We start from the raw sequence: 18,008 nt of genomic DNA, 5'->3' as shown, positions 1-18,008 counted from the left end.
AAAGAAGGGCTGATCTGCCAGTAGAGTGATGTAGGAACATGTAGGAATATTTCTGGCCATGACTTTTATTAAGGGCATGTCAGTGACAGATTTGGTATTAATGATGTTTAATATTATTTTTGTGTTATTTATAGGCTCAGGTTGAGGCTAAGAAGGAACATGAAGGTGCCGTCCATCTGTTAGAGGTGAGTAACGATGTCTACTCATGAATGTTAGTGCATGTGTATGTGAGTGTGCATATAAGCATGCATTTTAAATCGTATCTTGGCTGACCTTTAAAGTACAGCACATTCCACATGCGTCATCATGTATTTTCTCATATTAGCCAAAAATCTGGCTACCATATGAGTCACATCTTAGCTTACACCTTTTATATTTTGAGTTATTCAGACAAATTTATTAAATAAACTAATAAAGTAAGTTCTTGTGTAAAAATCCTCACTGATTAGTTTCATTATTTAATATTTTAAGCTAATGTACATTTCTCTGATGCACATTTTATGATTTATTTACCATATTTCGCTTTGTTCTTTTCATTCATTGCTGTCATTAATTGGCAATTAAGGGAAAATGTGGGTGAAAAAACTGTACTCATCTTGGGTCTTTGTGACTTTTGAAACTGAAGAAATGCTTGTGTGTTCAACTGTGATTTGCTTGGTTTCTTACATCTCTTGTCACTATGTTACTGGTCTTTTTTGTTTTGTTTTTGTTTTTGTTTTTTGCATATACAGAATCACTTGGACAGCATGCAGGTATTTTCGAGTTACTTCTCCTCAAAGTTCTCCCTCTCTTCCCCGTGTGACTCATTGGGGTAGTTTCTGTCACCTCGTTTAGCTGTCCTGTCAAATTCCGCTCATATCCATGATTGATCTGTAAACATTTGATCAATATTTTTGATCTATATCGCCATAGATCAAATTATTGAACCGTTTTAGTACAAACCATCATTCTTCATAGTCATTTTATACATACCAGACAAAAGTTGTTTATGTGTTTTATAAATGTTTAAAGTATAAAAACAGGTCATGTTTTGCACGTTTTTGTCGTCAAAGCCAAACAGCTGCTTTTTATTGCATTTTATATTTGTAAATATTTATTACATTATACAGTATATGTATATATATATATATAAACAATAAGGTACTCGAGGCTGTGCTGTATCGTGAATAAGTCACGGCTGAAGGGCGTTGTTAGGCACAATGCGAAGCGGAGTGCCTGCAACCCTTTCAGCCATGACTTATTCACGATACAGCACTAGCCTCGAGTACCTTACTGCTTTTATAAAACGGTTACCACACAATACAAATATTAAAGCCAAAAATATGTATCAATGAAACTTTCATGAAGTAAACTTTCACTAAAAGCCTTCCGCCGGAAAGAATAGTCCCTGACTGTGAACAGCAACAGAAATTACATTATTATGCCATTAGATGGCGGCAAAGACTGTCTTTATGAGTGTGTCAGTCAGTAGCGAAGACTTTTACATTGAAAAGAATGAATTGTTGTGAACACGGAACAAGACACAACTGACAAATGCTTTGACTAGCACTGTCAGTCACGGGAAAACCCCTTAAATGTTAAATGGACAAAACAGATAATGCATCAGACATTTAAACAGATTTTTTATTATGAACATAGGACTGACCTGAAGGAAAATGCTAAATCTGAATGCAGGTAATAAACTCGCTCAATCGAACTCTTTCTCACAATACTCTTCTACATAATACAGTAAGCTTCAATGAACAATACATAGGAACAATATCAATTGAGAACATACAGTTAATGTTGCTAAGAGTGGTTGCTAAGGGTGTTGTGTAGTGATACACAGAACGGTTAAGTGAAGCAGCCATAGCCATGTTTTATCGTGAATAAAACACAGCTATTGACCAATCAGAATTAAGGACAGGAACTAACCGTTTTATAAAGATACATATATATTAAAAAAAAATGAATTAACCTAAATTGTTTTTAATGTTATTTAAATTAAATAATATTTACATTAAATTAAACTATTTTTTTTAAATAATTTATATGGAATAAAAAACAATATAAAATTAAATGTTATTACATTATATTTAAATAATTCAGTGAATTGTTTGTTACTATTATTTGAAATGTATTTGTAAAATGTATGTAAAATGGGTGGTAGCGTATTCTTGTTGCCATTTTAATAGATATTGATAACTAATGAAAAACAGATTTGTCTTTGAAAAACCATCTTTAAACAAAGGGTAAAAAAAGTCTTCCACTGTAGATTTAAGTTTTATGTTTTTTTGTTTTTTTTTCCCCAAACCAAGTTGTTTGAAACCATCCAGCTGTCCCCTCATTCCTCTTGAGAGGCAGTTTTTTTTTTTTTTTTTTTTTTTTTTTTTTGATAGTACAGATGCTTAACAGGAGATAAATGAAGATGAGGGCAGCCTCTGTAGTTGAGGGCATGTTCATGAAAGTAAGTTTGTTGTCAGTGGTTAAAGTTTCTCATTCACTGCCTCATCCTTTCTGCTCTTCCTGTGTTGCGATGCATGTATGCTGCCTTGTGCTGAATCCTGTTAGCGCCTCATGGATATGTGCGTTTGCAGATCAGATCAGCAACAATAAACATGACTGATGGATTGCAGAACGTGACATGTCTTCCTTCCACCACCTTCCTTTAATTTCCTTGCCCAAAAAGCCCTGTTTAGTGATTTATGTAAACTTGTAACTGTGCATAAACACATTGCACAAGTTACAGTTCCATGTTGACATGATTAAAATGCAAACTCACACCTCTAATGCAGTTATTAGTATTGATGTACAAGTATTCATGTGAGTTTCGTCAAATCATCAGGCATAAACAGCTTTTACTGTTATTTTGGCATGTGTGGTACCCTCCTCCATGTAATATTACTTCCCATCGCTAACTTCATGACCAAAAAAGAGATTTGTTGTACAATTACAGCTGAACATAGATTGACTCCTGTCTTTGTTTGATTCTGTTGGTGTCTGAAGCTGAGAAGTGTCCTTCGCACTAAGAACACAATGCGATTTTTGGTAGGAAAAACCTCCTTTTAGATGTGGGCCATTCATGTAGTATTGTACTGTAGGTTGCTTACCACAGTTGGTAGAGTTCGTTGGCTCCATTCATTAGCTTTGTTCGGTTAGTTAATGTGAAGTGTAGATGTTAACAGTTGTAAATGTCAGTGCTGCTAGAATCTTGTTCTTTATCACAGACCAGACAAATTGGTCTCTGTGCGTTTTTAATACTAGTCTTTCTCTTTTCCTTTTCTTTGCATCCCTCCTTTTCTTTTCAGGCTAAAGTGAGAGAACTGGAGGAAAAATGCCGGACACAGAGTGAGCAGTTTAACCTGCTGTCAAAAGAGTTGGAGAAGTTCAGGTTGCAGGCTGGGAAGTTAGACATTCTGAGCAGCAGTCAGCTCACTGGGAGCGACTCGCCCGGTTCACCCACCAAACCCCTCACCCTCTCCCAGCTCCTCAACGGCCTCACTGCCCCCTCCGGGAAAGGTACTGTATGCATACTGAAGAAGATCGTGTGTTGACACTTTCTTACATAGTTTTGATAATGTGGTGGTGAAAATCCATATTTGACATTTTACTGTTTCATTCATTCTAATTAATTTAAAGCTGCTAACTTTTTTTGGTTAAAAATGATCCAAAATAAATTTTCGAGCAAGTACATAACCAATGTGTGTTCAAAACTATCTCCTTGCATAAGCCCGATTCACAACGGTAAGCTTATAATATTGTTTTATAATAAAATCGGTACTGGTGGGTTTCCACGGCAAATTCGAGCATGCAGCCCTTCGTCTTTGCGTCATTACGTCACATCTGTAAACAGAAAGAAGGAGTCCCAGCTAGTAGGCTATATGGCATGTGAAGATGCTGCAGGTGGCGGATCATTTATAGCCTTTTCTCACAGCAGCTGCAATAATTAAACTTATCATTTTGATGGCGGATTGTAATCCAGAAAGGTCCAAATGACAATCATCAGTGACAACTGGAGATTCACCCATAGTCAAAAGAGTGTTTATCAGCATCCCACCACCACCCCATCTCCTCACTTCTAGTTCTATCTATTATTACCACATCGGGGGGAGTACTCTGGGTTCGGGCCGAAATTCCAAGCTCGGAGCCCTCCCCCCGGACAGCACACTAAATATGCATAACTTTATTTAATTATATGGATATGTGAACTCGTGAAATCATCATTGGCAGCGCGATATATTGTAATGCTGTTTTTTTCAAAAGTGGCAGACATGTTACTTACTTGTTCATATGACATTTTCTGGTTAAAATTCTTATTTTGGTCATACTTCCAAGACAAGATGGTATCCACACCGATGTGGTGACTGACAGCAAACATTAGATACCCAACCCACGTAAAGATGATAATTCCGCAAATAACTGCAGTTGCAGGTTTCAAACAGAGATGGCGACAAAGAGGCAAAACTTACGGACTGCAGCTTTAAAAAATAGCAGATAAAAGTATAGAAGGACCTCAAAATATTTGGAAACTTTTGGGCATCTTTGTCATTGCGATATAAAATCAATTTGCATCTGCAAACAGAACTAACTTCATTTAGTTGCTGTTTGACAACTATATAGTGGCTTACACTTATTTAATTAACAATACATCTATATACAGTATATCAGTATATTGATTTTTATCATTTTGAAGCTAAGAAACATTCTTATTTAACAGTGTTTGTGCTTTATTTGATTAAAATAAATGGCTTTTAGTTATAAGTTTTGTCATTTTGTTAATGTATAGATACATACTTTTTTAATTAATAATTTTTTTTTCAGCAATGATGCATTAAATTTATCAAAAGTGAAAGTAATAACGTTTATAATGTTACAAAAGGTTTCTATTTCAAATAAATGCTATTCTTGAAAAAAATGTATGGTTTCTACAAAAATATTAAGCAGCAACTGTTTGAAACATTGATAATAACAAGGAATGTTTCTTGAGCAGCAAATCATCATATTAGAAGGATTTCTGAAGGATGTGACACTGAAGACTGGAGTAATGATGCTGAAAATTCAACTTTGCCATCACAGGAATAAATTTCAATAGTTTTTACAGTATTTTTGATTAAATGAATGCAGCCTTGGTGATCACAAGAGACTTCTTTCAAAAACATGAAACATCTTATCGGTCCCCAAACTTTTGAATGGTAGTTTTTGTCCAAATCCCTTTTGTATTTTCATTCATGTAAGGTGTTGATTGATTATAGTCAACATATTCGTTCATCTTCAGTTTGGCATCTTTCATCCTTTACCTTTCCCATAAGGCAATATGAAACAAAATCTAATGCTGAATAATCTGAAGACTGATAAGATCAACAGCAGTGATGATGTGCTGAGATGGAGGGAGGAGGATGGGGCTGTACACAGTAATGAAGTAATCAGTCACCTTTGTGTGTGTGTGTGTGTGTGTGTGTGTGTGTGTGTGTGAAGGTAATGAGGATTCGATGAGTAAGATCTCAGAGCTCATTCGGCCTCTGCAGATGACTGAAGGGGAGAAGGTAGAGCTCCTGTCTGTCAAACCCACCTTCCTGTCACGCAGCACACCCTCCAGCCCACGGCGGGCCTTCCTCTCAGAGGTGCGGCCTGTCATCGCCACTGCTGTGAGTATCACAAACAAACAAATCAATCAGTGTTATTAATGTTAACCCTTCACACTTTTATTTTAGTTTAATATTTTAAACTGAAAGTTAAATATATAAAAATAAGTGAGGTTCTACAGAATAAAATTGTTTAGATTTACATTTTCTGAATAAAATACCAGTGCTTGCAAGCTAGTACAAGAATAGTGTTAATAGGCTTTAGACTTTGGTTCTGTGTGTAAATTAAATGCAAGAATTAACCCATATAGGCAGCTATAGATGGCTAAATAGATGCCAGAAAGAAAATAATTCAGTTTCCAAATAAATGCAAGAAAGTCTAATAGCAATTCAGTATGCAAATATTATAATGATTTTATCCCTGTTAATTTTGAAAGGTAACAGTGCAAATCAATGCCTGATTTTTACTTACATTTATTTAAAATTTGACTTAAATTTATTACAAAGTGTAAAGTTTATACAACCCGAATTCTGGAAATGTTGGAACATTTTTTTAAATTTGAATAAAATGAAAACTATAAGACTTTCAAATCACATGAGCCAATATTTTTTCACAATAGAACATAGATAACATAACAAATGTTCAAACAATGTTCCTCAATGTCAAATTGCAAAGGCTTTTCAAAACTCATCATCTACAGTGCATAACATCATCGAAAGATTCAGAGAAACTGGAGAAATCTCTGTGCGTAAGGGACAAGGCCAAAGACCTTTATTGGATGCCCGTGGTCTTCAGGCCCTCAGACGACATTGTATCACTCATCGGCATGATTGTGTCAATGACATTACTAAATGGGCCCAGGAATACTTCCAGAAACCACTGTCGGTAAACACAATCCGCCGTGCCATCTGCAGATGCCAACTAAAGCTCTATCATGCAAAAAGGAAGCCATATGTGAACATGGTCCAGAAGTGCTGTTGTGTCCTGTGGGCCAAGGCTCATTTAAAATGGACTATTTCAAAGTGGAAAAGTGTTCTATGGTCAGACAAGTCCAAATTTGACATTCTTGTTGGAAATCACGGACGCCGTGTCCTCCGGGCTGAAAAGGAGGGAGACCTTCCAGCATGTTATCAGTGTTCAGTTCAAAAGCCAGCATCTCTGATGTATGGGTGTGCATAAGTGCATATGGTGTGGGCCGCTTGCATGTTTTTGGAAGGCACTATGAATGCTGAAAGGTATATAAAGGTTTTAGAGCAACATATGCTCCCATCCAGATGATGTCTATTTCAGGGAAGGCCTTGTGTATTTCAGCAGGACAATGCAAAACCACATACTGCAGCTGTTAGAACAGCATGGTTTCATTGTAGAAGAGTCCGGGTGCTGAATTGGCCTGCCTGCAGTCCAGATCTTTTACCTATAGAGAAAAATACGTCAAAGATGACCACGAACTCTTTAGCAGCTGGAAACCTATATCAGGCAAGAATGGGACCAAATTCCAACACCAAAACTCGAGAAACTCATAACCTCGATGCCCAGACGTCTTCAAACTGTTTTGAAAAGAAGAGGAGATGCTACACCATGGTAAACAAGCCCCAGTCCCAGCTATTTTGAGACCTGTAGCATGCATCAAATTTGAAATGAGCTCATTTTGTGCATAAAATTGTAAAATTTCTCAGTTTAAACATTTGTTATGTTATCTATGTTCTATTGTAAATAAAATATTGGCTCATGTGATTTGAAAGTCTTTTAGTTTTCATTTTATTCAAATTTAAAAAATGTCCCAACATTTACAGAATTCGGGTTGTAAAAAGAAACAAGAAAACACTGATATTGTCTACAAAATAATGTTTGTGTAGAGTGAAATGAATAGAACAAAATAAAATAAAATCTATTTTAACAGATAGATTTTAGATTTCAACAGAGCAAAGTAGATTCTAGTCGTGTGTCGTACCACAGTGGTTTGGCCATTATGAGAATAATTACAGTATACACTGACAGACTGTGTGTGTGTGAGAGCGAGAGTGTGTGTGGGTGTGAATAGTCCAATCTGTCTGCTCAGACTGTGCTCTGCTGGTGTTATTGGCTTAATCGCCCACATTATCAGATTGCACACAGGAATTTGTTCTCAATTAATTCAGATTTCAGTTTTTGCCAAAAAAAATGATCAAAAATCAGAACTTGAAAACATGTATTTTCTTTAAAACCCATTGATTTGTCATTGACATTCTTAGGCTTCACACTGCACACAATCAGATTTGGTTTTCAAATCCGTTCTTGAGGTCTGAGAATTCCAGTGGCATAGCAAGTCAGCCCTGGACCCATATGCAAAAAATTTGTAATGGGCCACCTCAGTTGAAATCCTACATACCCAGACGCATCGCCGCTGGAGAGCTCACAGTGTAATTTTGCAGTTTGATTAAATATAATCTGAATTATGAAGTGTCACCATTATCTACAACAGCACAATGCCAAAAGTCACGTCGTGAATTATGAAAAGCAACTATTTTGAAATCCGATATGACCAATTAGACTGGAAAATCATATGTAATCAGATTTCAAACCACATATGAATGTGGTTTGGATCAGGTTTGTAACATTGAATTTCATATGGTTTGTTACAAAAAAACCAAATGGATTTGAGTCAGATACGCCAAAAAATCTGTCTAAACAAAGCATTAAACTCCCTGGGCTGGTAAGGCTTAGCATGCTGCTTTATAACAGCAATACTGTAAGCTAGTAAAGCTGACTATTAACTCATCTATCCGCTTTTCCTCTCTCTTTTAGATGGACAAAGAGATCGGCTCGTCCCCCAGGTCTAAGTCCAGATACACAGGCAAAGTGCGACTGTGTGTTGCCCGCTACAAGTGAGTGGATCCACTTCAGCTGTTGTAACATGCTGCTATAAGTTACAATTGGGCGTTTGGTGTAATAATAGGTTATAGCGTGTCATTAGCTGTAATGATTTGTTATATCATGCCATTAGCTGTAATGATTAGGTGTAGAATAGCATTAGTCACTGTATCAGTTCTGCCTTAAAGAAATATTCTGGGTTAAGTACAAGTTAAGTGTATCAACAACATCTGTGCACACAATCAATTACCACAGACACGAATCTACTCATCTACCAAGCACAGCAGATAAACATTTAAAATACGCTGTCATACAATCACAAAAAAACAAGCTTTACATTTCAGCTTTTAAACCCTCCAGTCAGCATGCCTAAGGGTTTCCATTGCTCCACTAGCATCACCAGACGGTTTTACAAAAATAATGAAAAATGATGTTTTAAACTGGTTTCGCTTCACTATATCAAGCTCGCCGTCATGTGTTTAACATTTCAGGGAAATCAACCTACAAATTGCTTAGTAATATCAGCGTTTTGCACTAATAGTTTAACATCAAAACATATACACGTACATTTCTCCTTTAGGTTTGATTTAATCAAGAATATGCCTTTCAATATAGGGTTTAATAATAATTTTTTAAAAATCATGAATTAAATTCAGCCTGTCCTCTGTGCAGTTATAACCCTTACGATGGCCCCAATGAGCATCCTGAAGCAGAGCTCCCCCTGGTGGCTGGGAAGTACCTATATGTTTATGGGACCATGGATGAGGACGGCTTCTATGAGGGTATGTCACATTACAGGACTACTTCAGAGTGGTTATAAACTACCATTCAAAAGTCTGAAGTCAATAAGATTTTTTAAGAAAGAACGTTTTTGAAGGTAGTCTGCTCAACAAGGCTGCATTTATTTGATCAAATATACAGTAAAAACAGTAATATTGTGAAATATGATTACAGTTTAAAATAACCGTTTTCTATTTGAATATATTATACAATATAATTTATTCCCGCGATGTCAAAGCTGAATTTTCAGCATCATTACTTCAGCCTTCAGTGTCACATGATCCTTCAGAAATCATTCTTAATGATGATTTGTTGCTTAAGAAGCATTTCTTATTATTATCTATGTTGAAAAGTTGTGTGGAAACTGATTTCTTTAGTAAATAAAAATTTCAGAAGAACAGCATTTATTAAAACTAGAAACATTTTAAATATCTTTACTGTTTGATCAATTTAATGCATCCTTGCTGAATTAAAATATTAATTTCTTAAAAAAATCTTACTGACCCCAAACTTTTGAACTGCTACTGTTTCCTCAGTGTGAACAATACAGTGCCAGCGGTCAAAATGAAGACATTGACAAGTGCAGTTTTCTTTCCCATGTTGACATATTTCCTATTAATAATATTGTTTTGTAGCATGAATAGTCTTTTCTCCCTCATGCTCTTTTTACCACTTAATGCCCTTTTCTGTTCTCCAGGGGAGTTGTTGGATGGACAACAGGGTCTCGTTCCCTCCAACTTTGTGGACTTTGTCCAGGATGAGGAGCTTCCCTCGATTCCTCTCTTGGACCGCATCAAGGAACCGTCCTACCTCAACCACAGCCCCACCTCCATGCCGAGCAGCGCCGTGAGCACCCTCAGCACGCTGCTCTCAGAGAGGCTGGATGCCCTGGGCTCGGGTACCGGGACGGGCACCAGCAGCAGCAGTGGGGTGAGCAGCTTGGGCATGAGCATGGGGTTGGGCATGGACTTTCTGGGACCCTGCAGCAACGGCACAGGCACGCTGGACGTGAACATCGATGAGATCGGAGAAGACATCGTGCCTTACCCCCGCCGCATTACCTTGATCAAGCAGCTGGCCAAGAGTGTCATCATAAGCTGGGACCCTCCGGTGGTTTTACCTGGGTGGACGCCCATCAGCGGCTACAATGTGCTGGTGGATCAGGAGGTGCGCATGAGCGTGCCCTTCGGCGGTCGCACCAAGTCTTTGATTGAGAAGCTGAACCTGGCCTCCTGTACTCATCGCATCTCCATCCAGAGCATGACGGAGCGGGGGCTCTCCGATCCGCTGCGCTGCACACTGCTGGTGGGGAAAGATGTGGTGGTGGCACCCTATTACCTTCGTGTTGAGAACATCACACAAGTATCGGCTGACCTCACCTGGATGCCGAGCAACAGTAACTACAGCCACATGATCTTCCTGAATGATGTGGAGTATGATGTAGTGAAGCCTGGAGGGTACAAATACCACTTCTACAACCTGAAGCCAATGACGGTGTATAAGATACGGGTGGTGGCCCGGCCCCATCAGATGCCCTGGCAGCTTCCCCTTGAGCAGAGGGAGAAGAAGGAGGTCTCAGTGGAGTTCTGCACACAGCCAGCCGGTGAGTCAGCTAACACTGAGTGCAGTCTCTACATATTAATTTCTTATTGCTAAGTGATTTTACATCTGGGTAGCACTAAGGCTGTTAATCGATTGAAACATTCAGTCAGATTAATTGCATAATATTTCGTTGCGTCGCAGCTTGCCATGCGTTTTTGCAAAAACGTGAAGTTGATACTTCAAGATTGAATTGCTTCAATGGTAGGAAAATTTCTTATTACAGAATTTACATACAAGTCAGGGGTCATGATTAATTGCATTGTTTTTTTGTTTTTTTTTACCTTTTCAATTAAAACAAAATGTAAATACAATATATGCTTAATATGAAGTGTAAGATGCAATTAATACAGTTCATTATTTATTATATAATATTTAAAAATCAAATATATTGATAAATATTAATTATTATTTTATTAAGAAATTAATATTTTTGTTCAGCTAGGATGCATTAACTAGATCAAAAGTGACAGTAAAGACATTTATAATGTTCCAAAAATTTCTGTTTCAAATAAATGCTGCTCTTTTGAATGAATCTTGAAAAAATGTGTCACAGTTTCCACAAAAATATTAACAATAATAATAAGAAGAAATGTTTCTTCTGAATGATTTCTGAAGGATCATGTGACACTGAGACTGAAGTAATGATGAAGAAAATTAGCTTTGACATTACAGTAATAAACTGCATTTTAAAATATATTAAATAGAATACAGTTATTTTAAATTGTAATAATATTTCACAATATTACTGTTTTACTATACTATTGATCAAATAAATGCAGCCTTGGTGATCATAAGAAATTTCGGTAACACTTTACAATAAGGTTCATTAGTTAACATTAGTTAACTACATTAACATGAACTAAAAATGATCTGCACTTATACAGCATTTATTAATCTTTGTTAATGTTAATTTCAACATTTACTAATACATTATTAAAATCTTGTTAACATTAGTTAATGCACTGTGCACTAACATGAACAAATGATGAACAACTGAATTTTCATTAACTAATGTTAACGAAGATTAGTAAATACAGTAACAAATGTATTGCTCATGATTAATTCATGTTAGTTAATACATTAACTGTTTAACTAATGAACCTTTTTGTAAAGTGTTACCCAAATTTCTTCCCAAAACATTACAAAATTAGGATTACTGGTACCTCAAAATGAGCACAGTGTTGGACCATACCTAACTAAAATGTTAAAATCTCACATTTTGATCATGACAGGGACTAAAATTGGCAGAAAGCCTAATCAAGGCTTATGTTTTCAGATCAAAATACATTGTATTAGCATCCTTGGTTTTTATGAATGTAATTAAGCCTGCAATACCACCCACACAGTGCTCAATTTGAGCCGGATCCTATCTGATCCTGTTCTAGGAAAATATCAGATTTTGTATTTTTCCATTCCGGTATTTGTTTCCGGCATTAGCAAGTGCATTACATGGTGAAAGTGCGTGCACACATGTGAGACAGAGCGAGCGTGGGTTTATTCAGTATTTGGAAGTTATGTTTTGCTATTGGCCCTCCACATATATATTTTTGACCAATCAGCTTTCTTAAGTTCAGAATCACTCACACTGGTTGGTGCTTACTGCTTATTGTTTGGCACGCAGTGAGCAATGGAAAGTTTGGAGAGAGTGTATATACCTGACAAATTATTTTAATAAAAATATGTTAATATCGGCAAAACATAAAAAAGACAGTCAAACACATTTTCATTTTTCATATCCGCGAGTAAAGATGATGGTGTTTCTGATCAAAAGAGATCCCGAGAAGACGGAACTGCACCCCTGGACAACTCTAACACTAATCAGGATAGTGGGAGACACAAGCCACAGGAGTTAGACCAGAAATCGATGTAATGAAAGAGGCAAGAACATCGTCGGTGAGAGAATATCACTGATCAACTGAATGATATTTGGTCTCAATGTAGACAGAATACGTATCAGAATAATACACTAGGGTGTAGGGCAATGCAGAAACTTGTGAATGACGCTCTTATAGTAGTGCCATCACATTTTAGTGACGTCATTGTATGTTCTGGGAAAACTGAAGCTGTATAGTCAGTGTCAGCCACAGTGGCTTTTAATTGTTGTTTTGGATCTGGCAAGTATTCATTTACAAATTAAGCACTGCATACATGCCTAGAAATGTTTCATTTTTCCAACTTTTAAGGGCCAATTATGAAAATATCTGTACCCAGAGCAGACTCTGAAAAAATTGGACTGGAAGGAAATAAGTTTGTCTTTGTATCTACCAATTCCTGTGAGACCAGCAATCATAATCCTTGTCCAATTATATTCTCAGCCAAATATTTTGAAGATGGTGCTTCCTCTGAGAAAATGTCCCTGCTATAGCTTATAATTTGTCAGTTGTTCCTCATGGAAGTTCCTCATGTGTCAGATAACAGTTAACATTAGGCGTGTAACCTTGATGTTTGCTATGCTGTTTCTGTTCATCAATTCACCCTGCTAAAGGAGGAGACTGGGAGTTTAGTGCTCCATAATGAGCTTCCTACCCTAGAGAGACTGTAGACAAGCACAAGCTGCCTTCATTAAAAGAACCCTATGGCATGTTAGTGTAAAAACGAAGAGCTGTCGGCTCTTGTTTTCACACAACACCTATTATGCAGACGTCTACCTGAGATGTTGATCAACCGAGTTGCGTTTTGCTTTTCTTCATCTCTCAACGCTGTTCCCAGCGGACCCTGAAGATGCCTTGTTTTTAAGCTTTGGAGTACAGACGAATGAGAGCAGAGGAAATGAATGAATGCGTGATGAATGGAAATGGGACGAGCGTTTGTCGCAGTAGGGAAGCGGAGCGACAGAAGATGAAAAGAGGAAGAATCAGAGAGGATGTGAGAAAGGCGAGGGCGGAGGGGGAGAACAGAGGGGGATGCCCGTTATTCTGCTTCTGAGGGAGTCCTCGCTTGCTCCTTCTATACTGCCTCCCTCATTATTTCACACCGGCGCACACACTCACAGACATATACACACTCGTTGCAATGCCAAGAAGCAGAGCAGACATGCGTATGAGAATGCTTTCAATGCCAGCTCATTTTTCCCTACGATCCTGAGTGTGACAGCCATTGTCCAGGGAGGAAATGAAAGGCCGTCAGCATTAGTATGGCTGTCTCCTGCCGTGCCGTGGCTCTCAGCAGAGCCTGTGATTATTAACAGTTGCAGATTTTATTGATATAGAATGCTAATTAATCCTAATGTTTTGTTTGGTGTTGAGAGACCTGTAGACGCATTTAATATATCATAAATCACCCTTCATAAGGTTGATGCTTCATGACTTATTCTAGTCTTATGTGAACGGATTATGAGAACTTGATAGCACATTTCAAGTCTTGCTTTATTACTTATATACCGCAGATATGGGTAATGTGCTAAGATAATAATTTTTCTGTTTGACACTATAGAGATAAACTTTTTCATTGTATTTTTCCAGTTGTTCAGCTGACCTCAGACACAACATTGCCAAAATGGTTACCAGACACATTTCTGAAGTTTGTATTTACAAGATTGTTAGGCTACCATCTTAACTTGTGTCCTTAGAAACCAGAAGAACAACCTCTGTGACTGGTCTCAGGAAGAACCTTTGTTCACCTTTCTTTGATTTGTACTTCAACCTCAGTAGGTTTTAGTTATGATCCGAACTGGCCAGTCAGTTCTCCTGGGCATCTTTCAGAAGCACAACATCTCCATTCTGTAGGTTTGGCTTAGCTATGCATCACTTGTGACGTCCTTGAAGTCCACTCAAATATTCATTCTTCCATCTTCCCCAGGAGACATTGGCTAAATACTGAACGTAACGCTACTGTGCTCAGCATAGATCGTGATTTTCAAATTGTCCAGGTGGTACTGGTGGGGTTCCAACTTTCTGAGGGAGCAGCATGGCTGTCGTAAGTATCATTGGTTGTTCTGGATCAGTGGAGGCTGCAGACTGAACTGCAGACTGCAGTTAAGGGACGAGCATTCACAATTGCACTCACTTTTTCATGAATGTTACCAAAACTTCATGTGTGAGCCTTGCAGGGCTATCGAGGATATGTCGGGCAAATCCAATCATGCGCTTCGAGGACCCTGCCATATATAAAGCATGTGGAGGATTGAACTGCCAGCAACATTGGTTATCCGATAGGTAAGCTTGGATGTTTGTGTTGTGGCAACCTTGCTTGTCAATTTATAGCTTTTTGCAGGCTCTGACAAAGTTGGTTCCACAATCAGACCTCAGGATCTTGACAGGGCCTCTGATGGCAAAGAAACACCACAGGGAATTGATAAAACATGGGGCAATCATAGACTCAATCAGTACTAGGTGGATCACACATGATGTTTACCAGGTATAAGAGCTGGATACAGTTCTTTAGATAGTAGTCAAGCTCTCACTAGCCGAACTCTGACACTGAGAAGCCCTTCTATGTCAATAAATGGACAGAGTTTGCTGAAAGGACTTGACCATTGGACAGACTGACCCTGTTCTAAACGTTTAAAGTCACCTCTGTAGACTTCTCTCTGGACCGTTTGAATGATTGTAGCCTTAGCCTGCTTTAGCTGCTCTTCCTCTTTATGCTTGTTTTAATGTGCCACCCGTGACAGACATCTTCTGACCAATGGCTGAAATACTTGGCAATGTGTTGCTACCGTGCTAAGGCCTTTAACAGGGAGCTTCATCTGGAGTATCGTTGGAACCTTGCACTTCCAAATTTGATTTGTGACAGGCTAGTAGGTAACACACTCTGGACAAAGCTCTGCATCCGTTTTAGGGCTGACGAGGGTGTAGGGCTCCTTATTAAGCTCACCTTGTCCTGCGTGTAAGAGGAATGGAGGCCCTGTAAGAAAAAATGATGAAGTTAGATGCTCGGAGGGCAGTCCTCTGTTAGCATCATTGGCTGGATTAAGATGAGTGAGTACAAAGTTCCACTGATGTCGTCGTGTGTGTCTAATGTGCTATACTCGGTTGTGAACATAGACGTAGTAATGCCTTGTCTCATTGAAAATGTCTCTTAGCACTACCTTAGAATGTGTATGTAGAATCTCACATTTTTCCTTGGGCAGAATAATATCACAATCATCTGCATCCTCAGTGCTTTCAGGTATTATAAATCCAAGAGGATCATACTAGTTGTTCATGGTGGACAGCACTCCTCGCTTAGTGTAAGGCTTGTCACTGATGGATACTTGAAATACAAACATAAGTCCCAGCCCAATCCTAAGCTTTGTTGGATGACTGGTGAGTTTAGAGCAAGATCGAGGCCCTGCAAAGTAGTTGCAAGATCCTCATTTGGGAAGGCCCTTGTGACGACGGGGCTGTTGGATGAGATTTTGTGTAGGAGGAGGTTGGACCGTGCTAGCATCTGTTGAGCTCTGTGCGGTACATCAATGGCCTCTGATTCTGAACTGAATGATTTCAGCCCATCGTCCACCAAGAAATGCTGTTCAAAGAACAGCCTTGCATCACTTCCATACTCTTGCTCTCCCTCTACAGCCGTTCTCTTGAACCCGTATACAGCTACTGAGGGGAGATTGCCAAAAACGTGGGCCCTCCACAAATGTCTCTATCACGGTTGTGATCCTGAAACTACAGGAATCACAAGTAATCACGATGCTCCTCTTTGACTAAAAAGATGTGAAACATTTGCTCAGTGTCCGCCATCACCTCATAAGAGTCAGATCTTAAGCAGATGATCACACCTGTCAGGCTGTTGTTCAGGTCTGGGCCTTTAAGGAGAACTTGATTTAGGGAGATGTTGTATTGGTCACTTGAAACAAACACTATCCTGATCTTCCCTGGTTTTTGTGAGTGATAAATGCCAAAACTTGGAAGGTACCAACATTCCTTGTTGACTTCAAGAGCGGAGGCAATCTCAGCATGTCCATTTTTGAATATTGTCTCCATGAATTCCACATAATGGTCTTTCATGTCTGTCTTCCTTTTCAGAGTACCAAGAAGTGATATGAGTTAACTGACAGCCTGGTCTCTATTGTTTGGCAAATGCCCTCTGGGACAGCGAAACTGGAAACTGGAGTCTTTGGTGCATTCATTGTCCATAAAGTCCAGGAAAGCCTCGTCTTCATTGGTTTGTTTGCAGATATGCTTCCCAATGTTATGAGATCATTTTGTGCTCCATGTTAAGAGTCTGGGGTCTTCGCTTGTGAACCTTTAGAACAGATGCTATTTTTGCAAGGTGTGAAAAAGCTGGGCCTGCCGTTCCCAAGCACGCTAGTTTTGAAAGTACTCACAGTGGGTCTGTGATGTACAATCACCCATCCCAGGTCGAGGAGTTGGGAATATGTAGCATTGCGGTGCCCATTGTGCTGTCTGTGGACCTTATGTGCATGGATAAGATCTCTCCCTATGAGAATGTCAGCTGGAGGATCCAGTAGAGGTATCTGAGATGCAGTGGCTTGAAGATGAAAATGGTAAGCAGCAGCTTCAGGAGTGGGAATCTCATTTTGCTGTCAGGGATTGAATTACACAATGAGTGTTGGAAGCATCCATACTTTGCCAAGGTCTCAACCACAAAGTCTTTTGCTCTCCTCCCACTAGTATCAGCTTCTCATCGTGTAAGGGAAGACTCCATCTTGAAAATTGAACATACGGAAGAAGGCTGACCTCGCTAGAGAGAAGTTAGTCTGATCATCCAACATACGCTCTTCCTCAGGACGACTGTCAGGTTAAACATTGACTAGACTGATTTTTGAGCATGATTTTCCTTGTAGCCCTGTTCCACATATTTCTGTGCAGGCGGATGTGGTCACTGTGGAGGATGGTTTCTCTTGCTTCCCGCCTTGAGCCTCTGTTGATGTGGTAGGTCTCTTTTCAAGCCATGGAGCTAGACCATCATGAAGAGCCATGGTCAGGGCTATTGCATTCTGAACAATGGATAGTCACCCTGCAATCTTTGGCCTTCTCTTTAAGAAACCTCTTCCTTTCAGCTGAGGACTTGATTCTGAAACCTCTGCATTTTACTAATGAGTTCTTTGAGGTCAACTCAACTGGTGTTGGAACTTACAGACGTGTTTAACTCTACCTCTTTTGCTGGCAGAGACAGAAGCTCTGAATCTTGACTGCTTCATTGGGATCTTTTCGGCTTTAAGAGATAATGTGCTGGAACATTGAAAAGAGAACCTGGTATCTGTTGCTCATTGACAAACTCATTGACAAACTCAACAAAGTATGAAAAAGGAGGATAATAAA

At 38.8% G+C, this 18,008-nt stretch overlaps 1 protein-coding gene across 35 annotated transcripts in view; it reads left to right on the top strand.

Moving 5' to 3' along the window:
* Positions 1 to 18,008, top strand: part of rimbp2b (RIMS binding protein 2b) — a 170,588-nt gene that overhangs the window by 115,782 nt on the left and 36,798 nt on the right. For 23 of the 35 annotated variants that reach the window (XR_007931375.1, XR_007931374.1, XM_051903912.1 and 20 more), the window contains 9 exons: positions 135 to 185; positions 732 to 752; positions 2,986 to 3,027; positions 3,288 to 3,498; positions 5,455 to 5,624; positions 8,347 to 8,426; positions 9,085 to 9,194; positions 9,890 to 10,795; positions 10,936 to 10,995. Coding sequence is in view for 33 of the 35 variants with exons in the window: in XM_051903912.1 (XP_051759872.1) it covers positions 135 to 185; positions 732 to 752; positions 2,986 to 3,027; positions 3,288 to 3,498; positions 5,455 to 5,624; positions 8,347 to 8,426; positions 9,085 to 9,194; positions 9,890 to 10,795; positions 10,936 to 10,995 (1,651 nt within the window). In the remaining 2 variants the exon portion in view is untranslated. Of the gene's footprint in view, positions 1 to 134; positions 186 to 731; positions 753 to 1,243; positions 2,447 to 2,985; positions 3,028 to 3,287; positions 3,499 to 5,454; positions 5,625 to 8,346; positions 8,427 to 9,084; positions 9,195 to 9,889; positions 10,796 to 10,935; positions 10,996 to 18,008 lie in introns of those variants that run through there. The other 12 variants (XM_051903930.1, XM_051903933.1, XM_051903935.1 and 9 more) reach the window with 6 other exon arrangements.

This window comes from Ctenopharyngodon idella, chromosome 8 (genome assembly GCF_019924925.1).
Source record: "Ctenopharyngodon idella isolate HZGC_01 chromosome 8, HZGC01, whole genome shotgun sequence".
Taxonomy (NCBI): domain Eukaryota; kingdom Metazoa; phylum Chordata; class Actinopteri; order Cypriniformes; family Xenocyprididae; genus Ctenopharyngodon; species Ctenopharyngodon idella.
The sequence above is the reverse complement of the archived record's forward strand: the minus strand, read 5'-3'. Positions and strand labels throughout refer to the sequence as shown.